Source organism: Bos grunniens, chromosome X (assembly GCF_055505025.1).
Source record: "Bos grunniens cultivar Pamir isolate PY7600 chromosome X, Bosgru_T2T1.0, whole genome shotgun sequence".
Classification (NCBI taxonomy): Eukaryota; Metazoa; Chordata; class Mammalia; order Artiodactyla; family Bovidae; genus Bos; species Bos grunniens.
Window position 1 is genome coordinate 69421829 of NC_141194.1, and position 11488 is coordinate 69433316.

General features: G+C 41.0%; 1 protein-coding gene across 1 annotated transcript; it reads right to left on the minus strand.

Annotated features, from left to right (window-relative positions):
- Window positions 1–771: 771 nt before the first annotated feature.
- RTL3 (retrotransposon Gag like 3) lies at window positions 772–3051 on the minus strand. The gene is given in 5 exon segments (XM_086387132.1): window positions 772–1150; window positions 1258–1832; window positions 1834–2331; window positions 2591–2985; window positions 2988–3051. Coding segments are annotated over 5 exon segments (1911 nt in total).
- Between the last annotated feature and the right edge of the window lie 8437 nt (window positions 3052–11488).

The following is an 11488-nucleotide window of genomic DNA, read 5'->3' on the forward strand; positions in this document are numbered from 1 at the left end:
GGAATTCACCCTTCCTCTCACCCCTGCTCTCAGCAGCTCCTAACTCTCATCTGAATCCTTTTCAACCTCCTTCTAATTTTCCCAAACCCTCTTCTAAACTTTCCCTCTATCCTCTCTCTAATTCCTCCATTTCTCATTCAGTCTACCTCCACTCCAACCAGTCCTCTGCTCTGTCCATCCTCCTGTACCCCATCACTCACTGACATGTCACTACTCCTGGAATGTTCAAGCTTTGAGACTTTTCAATTCCCTCCCTCCCTTCCTACTTTCCTCTCTCCCTCCTAATTTACTTGTGTCTTATTCATTCACTCAGCTAAACCAAGAAATAATTAAAACACTAGTAGAATTTGCACTAGTTTATTGGTTTTTTAAAAAATCACTTGCAAATTTATTTTCTTTATTGAAAATATGCTGCAATTGTTGTGATAAAGAAAATCTTGATAAGGAAAAAATCAAGTCAATATAACAACTACATTTTTAGATGTTAGTTTCTATTATCTTCATGCATATTGTTAGAATAAATTGTAATTAAAACAGGCCCACATTAATGTAGGGTTCAAAGAAGGGGGCATGAAGGATTGGTGAAAAAAATGTAATTCAAAGTTATCAGGTTCAGTTCACAATCCGAGGCAGAGTTGTTGTACAGGTAGCCTTAGTTCATTGCCAAAGATTCAGTGGAAGATTCTGGGAGCAGCAAATGCTGATGACAGCTGAGGTTACAAAAGATAGGTTTCTTGGAGTAGTCACTAGGACAAAGAATCTACCCAGCAATTATTTCATCATGATGTCTTCTATTCCACCTGTGCCTGAAGCAATTGTAGTGACAATAACAGGATGTAAAAGATATAGTGTGGGTACTCTACTCGATGTTAGGATCATGTGTTTCAAGTGGATTCCAAGAATCAGAGGGTACCTTGGTGCATGAATAATGTCAAACTGGAGCTCTTCAACATGGTTTCCAATTTTAACTTCAACAGGTGGTGTTTCCTTGGTTATAGGTCTATTAATCAATGTACGGCCATCTACAGTTTCCAGCATCAGAGAAAAGATGTTACTGCGAATGGGCAGCTTCTCTTGAGGAACCACAGAATGGTCAATGCTGTTTCTGTAGGAGCCTGAATCCACTGTAGCTTGCTCAAAGAGCTGTCGTCTTCCCAGTTGGATTTCAACGGTAAACCATAGTGTATGAAATATGGATACTGGAAGTGAGGGGGATGCATATTTGTAGATTGGCCTGCCCGGGTTCCCCCTTACCACAGGGCCTCGATGTTTCCCACCTGCTGGGCATGATGAAGCTTGACAGGGCAGTCTCTGGTGAAATGACCAGGATGTCCACAGTAGAGGCACAAGTGGCCTTCACGGCAGCGGGCTCGATCAGCTTCATTGAGGTGTTGGTGACAACTTGAAGCCGGCACTGGCTGGTTTTCAGCTGGTAAACTCTTGAGTCCAGCTCTCTCCTCAGAGGGACTTGCATCTTGTGGACTTGGATCAGGTTTACCACTTAGCTTCTCTTCTAGGGAGATGCATTGGGTGATCAGATCAGACAGATTGGTAGCTGGGCTTGTGTGAGACAGTTCACTTCAGATAGAACTGGCAAACCCTTCCTGAAATTGGATTCAGAGAATGCTTTCCCCCAAATTTTGTTCTTGAATAATGAGGTGGAAGTGGGTTGCATACTGGTGGACATGGTCTTCTTGTTGGCAGAGCTTAGGGATGTGGTGGTTGGCATCTTCCATGTTTTCTGGATTGTCAAAAGTATCCTGAAGCACTTGCATGAAACTTTCAAATTGCTCCAGCAGGGGGCTTTGGATATCTGCTAACAGCTGGAACCACTAACAGCTGGAACAACTTTTCTTCTTTACCTAAGAACTAGTTGCCAACAAAGCTTACCAGAGCTGCTTTGGTGGGATACAAGCACCCTCTGACTCTCATGGAACTCTTCAATTGAACCAGAAACTCAGGAATCTTCTGGGTATCCCTACTGAAGGCTAAAGAATATTCTAGGAGGAAAGCTTCATCCTTTAACTCATTGGAAGACTGTGGAAACTCTGAAGCTGTTGTTGTTTCAGCAGCTGTTAGACTGTCCAGGGACTCCTTGGATGTTATGAGTCCTAGGAATTCCTGGGCATGTTTAGGATCCTGGAGCTCCTGGGGAGCAGGAAACTCAAACAATTCCATGTGTCTAGAGGTATTTTGACATTTTGGTGCCTCCTGTAGCTCCTGGGCATTTGAGGGGTGCCAGGGCTCTAATTTCTGGGGCTCCTGGCCTGCTGGGGCATTCTGGGTATCTGGGGACTTCTGATCCTCCTTGAAATTTGGAGGTTGATGGTCCTCCTGCAGAGAAGGCAATGGCACCCCACTCCAGTACTCTGGACGGGGGAGCCTGGTAGGCTGCAGTCCATGGGGTCGCTAAGAGTCGGACACGACCGAGCAACTTCACTTTCACTTTTCACTTTCATGCATTGGAGAAGGAAATGGCAACCCACTCCAGTGTTCTTGCCTGGAAAATCCCAGGGATGGGGGAGCCTTGTGGGCTGCCGTCTATGGGGTCACGCAGAGTCGAACACGACTGAAGCGACTTAGCAGCAGCATGGTCCTCCTGGGCCATTGGGAGCTTCTGAGGCTCCTTGGCCTCCGAGGGCTTTCAGGATCTCCAGGCTCCTGAAAGTTTGTAGATTATTGGAGGTGCTTGGGGATCTTGGGTTGCTGGGGGCTCCAGGCACCCTGGAGATGCTAGGGGCTCCAAGGACTTTTGGGGATCCTGAAATGCTGAGGTCTCCCAGGTTTGGAGGTCCTGAGACTCTCTGGGCTTTGGGACTCCTTGACATCTGGGGGCTCTTGGGGTTCCAAGACTGCTAGAAAATCCAGGGGGCTCTGGGGGTCTCTGGGTCTCCTGGAGTGGTTCATCCTCCTTGGCTGCTTGGGGCTTCTGGAGTTCTTGAATGAGGGACTGCAAGGCAGCATTTTCCTCCATCAGCTGCTGACCTGAGCCTGCAGAATTTCATTCTCTGATTTCAGAGCAATATAGGATGCTGCTAAGTCCTCCATCATCTTTTAAGGAAATGAGGTTGGTTTGGCAGTTTGCTGCTGAGAGAGTAGGTGAGTGCTTGTGAGGTCTTTCTAAAAGCTCCTCACAGGCAGATATCAGGCTCCGTGAGCTTTCCAGAAAATGGGGATCTGTGTCCCACCAAAATTGATTAACAAGCCTCTGGAGCTCAGAAAAGGGAGATATTAGATACACTGTGAAGAGAGTGTGATCTGAGGATCAGAAACTGTGGAAAGCACTCATTAGAAATAAATAATAAGAAAAGTTGCCTGACGGTGCTGGATTTCTTTTACTATAGGCTTATATTCATGAGCTGGGTCATATATGCTAGCTCTGACCTCATGACATCTTAAGACAACATCTGATCAAGACTGTGTATTTATTTTGCATTCTTCTTTTGAAACTGAGCATTATAATAGAAGCAATTTCCCCCTATTCTTTCCTGTTTTATATAGTATTTAATTTCTAATGTCTACTTTAATTTCCCAATGTAACACTTAGATTTTAACAGCTGCTTTGAATGACTAAATCAAATGTTTGAACAATGTGGAGATTTTAAGTTATGTGTGGGCAAACCCAAGAGATATTTTTGGGTGGCTGGGGTAAGATGTAGGGGGGAGCTTTCTGACATCTCAGAAATCATACCACATAAGTAAACACACAAGATTAGTCTCAGGAACAAACAAGCAAAATTTTACTAAATATATATATGTTCAGCAGACACATGTGCATTATTTATAAAATACCTCAAAATAGTTAGGAAAATAATCTTTATAAATGTACATTACCATTCAGAGACTTAGTCCAAGAGCTCCACTGTCTGCATACCTGTCACAGAGAAGGGAAGCATGTGAATGAATGGCTGTGGAGGCTTGTCTTTTCTGCATACACTGAACTCAAACAAACATACCCACTCCAAGAACACATTCCAGCTCTCCTCTGTAACATAGCTATTTTGAGTGTGGAAGAATTTATTTATTTATTTTGACAGTACCTCTCAGTTTAGAGCCACAAAGAAAGTAGGATGCTGCACTGATGTGAGGCAGCCTCATGTACTCAGTCCTTGGTTACTTTAATAAATATTTGGCCAGGAAACTGGGAGTAATGCCACTGCCCTTGTGAAAAGTTGCAAACATTTCTGAATGACCACAGTAGTTTTGGAGTTTATTTTTTATATCTGTCTCATATAACCTCCCATCACTCTGTCCACACTGGGCTGTTTGTTGAATTCTTACTCAGAGAGCAGCCTGCAACACCTTAGTCCCCGCCACCCCGCCCCCCACTTACTCTGTTCCTAGTGTCCCTCCCTGCAATGTTTTCTTGGGAATTTTACCATGAACAGACCTGGACAAGGTATAATAGGGTAAGATTTTGTGGGAGGACAACTTTATTGAAGGGTACTTGTAACAGTCTTGCAAGGTCCTTGGCTTGCTCTGAATGTCTTGGCCCAGGGTTCTTATCTTTCCCTGAACCATTCAGGTGCTCTAGCAAGCACCCAGGTATCCCACTAACGGCTGGCCTCTTGAGAAATGACCTTGCTCAAGATCTCACTTTCTCTTCTTGTGACAAATCATAGTCATGCCCTGGGCATGGGCCTTGTGGCCATTTTAGGTAAGTCTCATTTTTTGTCCTAGTAAGGAGTGGGTTTGGGGGCTGTCTTTGGCCAAATCAAATCATACATCTGGTTATTCATTGTCCCAAGTCTCCTTTAAAAATGGTAAGTTTTTTTTGTTGTTGTTAAGATTGCATTTTATTTTTATTTTTTAATTTTTTTTACTTTGCAATATTGTATTGGTTTTGCCATACATGTTGATAAAGTTTTACATTAATCAACATAATGGGATAAACCCTGGTGATGGAATATTCCCAAGTCATTGCAAATTGATGGACTGAACTAGCTGAACCGGAATGGAGAGGCTTTGAAAAGAAAAGTAAAACCTTTTGCAAATCGAGTGATTGTCTTTCCTTTTTATGTTTTAGTCTTTGTAAACAAAACACATAAAAATACTACCATCATCAGGAAATAATGTGTTCTAGTTATGTGAATTTTTCAGATAACTGAGGTCTTTCCTTTGAAAATCCAAAACACACAGTTGATACTTACCTTGTGTGTGTGCTCAGTCATGTCCAACTCTTTGAGGTCCCATGGACTCCAGGCTCCTCTGTCCATGGGATTTCCCAGGCAAAAATACTGGAGCAGGTTGACGTTTCGTACTTCAGGGGATCTTCCTGACCCAGGGATTGAACCTTCCCGCGTCTTTCATGTCTCCTGCATTAGGAGGCGGGTTCTTTACTACTAGAACTACTTTAGAAGCCCTGTTTATCTTACTAATTAAAAAAGCTGAGAAATATTTATAGCATGCATTATACTTCTTTCTTCATTCTTAAGTAGATTATTTTGAGTGTAATTTAATTTTTAATGGTTTGGGCTCATACTTATATGAAACAGCTCCTTTACTATGTTTAACACCATGTTGCCTCCTGAAAGTTATCGAGAAGTATAAAGCTGTCAGTCTTCAAATTAAATATCTCAAAATTGTTATACTTTCCAATTTCTTATAATTTTTTTTCACTTTGTATTTTTTCTACTCTTTTGCTATCAGACTGTCACATAGCACTTTCACACTGCTATCTAAATGCCTGTCCATATTTGTTCAGTCCCCCAGTCATGTCTGACTCTTCACGACTGCAACACACCAGGCCTTTCTGTCCCTCATCATCTCCTAAAGACTGCCCAAGTTCATGTCCATTGCAATTGTGGTGCCATCCAGCCATCTCATCCTCTGATGCCTCTTCTTCTGCCCTCAATATTTCCCGGCATCAGGGACTTTTCCAATGAGTCAGATGTTTGAATCGGATGACCAAAATGCTGGAGCTTCAGCTTCAGCATCAGTCATTCCAATGAGTGTTCAGGGTTGAGTTCCCTTAAAATTGACTGGTTTGATCTCCTAGCTGTCCAAGGGAGTCTCAGGAGTCTTCTCCAGCACCACAGTTTGAAGGCATCAATTCTTTGGTGCTCTGCCTTCTTTACAATCCAGCTCTGACAACAGTTCATGACCGCTGGGAAGACCATAGCCTTGACTATATGGACCTTTGTCGACAGAGTAATGTCTCTGCTTTTCAACACAGTGTCTAGGTGTGTCATAGCCTTTCTACCAAGAAGCAGTTGTCTTCTGATTTCATGCCTGCAGTCACCAGCCACAGTGATTTTAGAGCCCAAGAAAAGGAAATCTGTCACTACTTCCACCATTTCCCCTTCCATTTGCCATGAACTAATGGGGCCAGATGCCATGATCTTAGTTTTTTTTTTTTTTTTATATAAATTTAGTTTTAAGCTGGCTCTTTCACTCTCCTTCTTCACCTCCATCTAGTGGCTCTTTACCTGTCTCTACTAAGTATGGGTAAATTTGGCAAATTATTTAGTCCTTCTAAAATTTAGTGTAAAACTCATCTTATAAAATTGTAAAATGGAGTTATTACTTGCATTTAACTTTATAGAGCTTCTTGGACATGGCTGAGCGACTGAACACGGGCTTCCCAGATGGTGCTGGCAGTAAAGAACTCACTTGCAAATGCAGGAGATGTAAAAGATGCAGTATTCAATCCCTGGGTCAGGAAGATACCCTGGAGGAGGAAATGGCAAGCCATTCCAGTATTCTTGCCTGGAGAATCCCATGGACAGAGCATCCTGGCAGGCTATAATCCATGGGGTTACAGAGTTAGCCGTGACTGAAGTGACTGAGCACAGCACTATATAGTTGTTGCAAAGATTTAATGAAATAATTCATTTAAAAGACTTAGCACAGTTTCTAGCAGCTAGTAACCCCCAATGAAGGTTAACTATAATAATGATGAGGAGGAGGAGGAGGAGGATTAGAAAATGTAGCTAGAGAGATAAATTTTCTAGAATTGTGTAAGGGATGAATAGGGTCTCTCATATGAAGAAAGTTACAGTGCGTGTGTTTTGCATAATTGACTTTATAACACTCAGGAGCTTTTCTTTTCTTCTTGACTGGGTTATGGATGATGCAGTTTACCAAATAGCACTCTAGAATAAGAATTGGAGGCACCTAAGCATGAAGATGAGATGATTAACAAAGGGATTGTGGAACAGTCCAGATAGATGTCTAAAAAGTCCATGGACTAAAGCACGGAACAGTGCCTTGCTTACAGGCATATTTATTCAGTGAGTAAATCCAAGGACCTCTCCCCTACTCCTGCTAAAGAACAAAGACCAAATTCAAAGTCCTTAAGTACAAGTTTCAAACTGTCTAAACATAGAGAATTATTCTGAGTGGGAAAAAGAACTATGCTGACTTTTTGTCAGAATGCCTAAAGTAATTTTAATATCCTAAAATGGATATTTATTAATATCCTATGCTATGCTATGCTAAGTCACTTCAGTCACGTCCAACTCTGTGTGACCCCATAGACAGCAGCCCACCAGGCTCCCCCGTCCCTGGGATTCTACAGACAAGAACACTGGAGTGGGTTGCCATTTCCTTCTCCAATACATGAAAGTGAAAAGTGAACGTGAAGTCATTCAGTCGTGTCCGACTCTCAGCGACCCCATGGACTGCAGCCTACCAGGCTCCTCAGTCCATGGGATTTTCCAGGCAAGAGTACTAGAGTAGGATGCCATTGCCTTCTCCATTAATATCCTATGTTAATCCTAAAACAATTAATATCCTAATAGCCTAGTCAAGTAAGAATAAAAAAGCAAAAACATCTAAACTCTCATCTTGTTTCCCCTATACTTTAATCTTCTTATGCTCACAACATGATGGAATTTATGGAGATTTAGGATAGTTATGAAAATATTTTAAGTAAATTCGTTTCTTTTTTTTTTTTTTCTAAACTGGGCAAATGAACTTCTAGGGGAAAAGGAAGAAAAATATGTTCATTTAACAGATATAAAGACTGCACAGTTCTAGTTAATGCATATATATGGGATTTAGAAAGATGGTAATGATGATCCTATATGTAAGGTAGCAAAAGAGACACAGGTGTAAAGAACAGGTTTTTGGATTATGTCAGAAAAGGCAAGTGGGATGATTTGAGAGAATAGCACTGAAACATGTATAGTACCATATGTAAAATAGATCGCCTGTGCAAATTCAATGCATGAAAGAGGACACTCAACCAAGAGGGATGGGGTGGGGAGAGAGGTGGGAGGGGAGCTCAAGATGTGTGTGTGTGTGTGTGGGGGGGGCGGACACATGTACACCTGTGACTGATTCATGTTGATGTATGGCAAAACCTACGACAATATTGTACTTATCCTCCAATTAAAATAAATTAATTTTGAAAAAAGACTGCACAGTTAAGTTCAGTTATGTTAATACATTACATATATTAATTGTTAACTCAGGGAGAAAGAGAAGGGAAAGTTTAAATGAGATGAAATTCTACTTTGTACATCACACTACAAATTATAGTTTTATTTTATTGGCAATATGCAATATGAAACATTTTAGATTTCTGCCAGGATCTTCCTTCTCAAAGCTGGCTAGGCTACATCTTCAAGTAACTCATGCTCCTGCCCTTTCTGTCCCTCCTTCTTCATGCCTGGAAAAGAGTCAACAGGACATATTACCCCACAGGCCTCTGGCACAATACCAAGCTACCCCTTGGGGAAGTATCACCCTGTTGTCTGTTTTGTTCAATATATTATTCCTATGGTTGTGTTAGAGGCTTGCAGCACTTTAAACTTAACTCACAATGTGCTTTGTACAAGTCAAACCTTTTGTTACCAACACTATACGGCATCAGGGCAACAGGAATTCTCAATTACTTTAGAAGTTGGAAAGCTTTCCAAGAATTTTTCCTACTCATGTAACTGAGATACAAAGCATATAGTAATGAAATATAGTACAACTCTGAAGGTGTCAAAGTTTGTCACCCCCTTGTCTCCTTTTATGATATTTGCCATCTTCTCATTTTATTTCTGGTCCCATGCATACTTAGGTGGCCTTTCCCTTTGATCAGCTATAATTTTGGGAAAATGAATCCCTACAGAGTTCTAAAAGGAACTTTCTTGTAGTATTTTCATAGGGTATTCTGAAAGGCCGCAATCTGTTCAAGATCCTTCTGTTAGGAGAGACATTCTGAGACAGAGATACAATTTTGACATCCTTTAGATCACACTACTCTGGTGGCCCTATATATTTTCTTCCTTATAAGTTTGGCCCAGTATGGCTCCTAGCATTAGCAAATTTGATTAATGATCTCAATGCCCTGGTTTCATTTAACCCTGGTGATGTGTTGATCAGGCTGCCCTAGCTAAGGATTGAAGCAACTACCATCACAGCCTAAGAGTGGGATAGGGAGCTTTTGCTATAACCTTACTCCTAGGGATATTCTTCTTGCAGGGATCTGGCCTTCTCCTTTACTTCCTAGAGGCCTACTCTCTGGAATTTGTCACTGTTGGTTCACTCAGAAAGGAGACTAAGTCCAAGTTTATGGGAACAACATGGCAGAAAAGAGAGAGCCAGGGGTAGAAGGGAAGAGGAGGCGAGTGAAGAAGGAAAGATCATAGAAAATCTAGAAAGATGCTTTAAAAAAAGTATATGTACCTTTTGGTCAATTAAAGAGAAAATTTAATTTTATGGTTTAAGAATTTAAAAATCATATGTTAGTTATTTGACTTTTTTCTTGTTTCTTGAGGTACGCCTATATTGCTGTGAACTTTCCCCTTAGTACTGCTTTTAGTGTCCCACAGGTTTTGGGTTGTTGTGTTTTCATTTTCATTCGTTTTTATGCATATTTAGATTTCTTTTTTTGATTTCTTCTGTGATTTGTTGGTTATTCAGCAGCGTGTTGTTCAGCCTCCATATGTTGGAATTTTTAATAGCTATTCTCCTGTCATTGAGATCTAATCTTACTGCATTGTGGTCAGAAAAGATGCTTGGAATGATTTCAGTTATTTGAATTTACCAAGGCTAGATTTATGGCCCAGGATGTGATGATCTATCCTGGAGAAGGTTCGTGTGCTCTTGAGAAAAAACTGAAATTAATTGTTTTGGGGTGAAATGACCTATAGATATCAATTAGGTCTAACTGGTCTATTGTGTCATTTAAAGTTTGTGTTTCCTTGTTAATTTTCTGTTTAGTTGATCTATCCGTAGGTGTGAGTGGGGTATTAAAGTCTCCCACTATTATTGTGTTATTGTTAATTTCCCCTTTCATACTTGTTAGCATATGTCTTACATATTGCGGTGCTCCTATGTTGGGTGCATATATATTTATAATTGTTATATCTTCTTCTTGGATTGATCCTTTGATCATTATGTAGTGTCCTTCTTTGTCTCTTTTCACAGCCTTTGTTTTATTTTTAATTTTTTTTAGTCTATTTTATCTGATATGAATATTGCTACTCCTGCTTTCTTTTCAACTCTATTTGTGTGGAATATCTTTTTCCAGCCCTTCACTTTCAGTCTGTATGTGTCACCTGTTTTGAGGTGGGTCTCTTGTAAACAACATATATAGGGGTCTTGTTTTTGTATCCATTCAGCCAGTCTTTGTCTTTTGGTTGGGGCATTCAACCCATCTACGTTTAAGGTAATTATTGATGCGCATGATCCCATTGCCATTTACTTTATTGTTTTGGGTTCCAGTTTATACACCCTTTTTGTGTTTCCTGTCTAGAGAATATCCTTTAGTATTTGTTGGAGAGCTGGTTTGATGATGCTGAATTCTCTCAGCTTTTGCTTGTCTGTAAAGCTTTTGATTTTCCTGCATATTTGAATGAGATCCTTGCTGGGTACAGTAATCTGGGCTGTAGGTTACTTTCTTTCATCACTTTAAGTATGTCTTGCCATTCCCTCCTGGCCTGAAGTGTTTCTATGGAAAGATCAGCTGTTACCCTTATGGGAATCCCTTTGTGTGTTATTTGTTGTTTTTCCCTTGCTGCTTTTAATATTTGTTGTTTGTGTTTGATCTTTGTTAATTTGATTAATATGTGTCTTGGGGTGTGTAAATCTGTATATCGGTCAGGAAGCAACAGTTAAAACTGGACATGGAGCAACAGAATGGTTCCAAATAGGAAAAGGAGTACATCAAGGCTGTATATTGTCACCTTGCTTATTTAACTTCTATGCAGAGTGCCGGGGTCCAGCCCCAGCTGATCCAGGGTATTCGAAGGAGAGACGGCCTAGGCGACTATTTATATGCTAATTAGAGATATAAAGAATAATAGAATGAGGATAGCTCAGTAGGAAAATTCAGTGGAGAAAAGAGGCTGAGTAGCTTGGTTTACGCGGGAGACCAATAAAACTTCAAGACAAGAAGTTTGCACCACTTATGTAGGCCGCAGGTGCCCTCTCGAACAGCGGAAGGTGCCTCACCCTAGACACCTTCTTGAGTGGGTCTTAGAAGCCCAGGCATAATTAGTAAGCATGGTGGGTTCCGCACTCCAGATGGAGACTTCAGCCAGAATGTGAA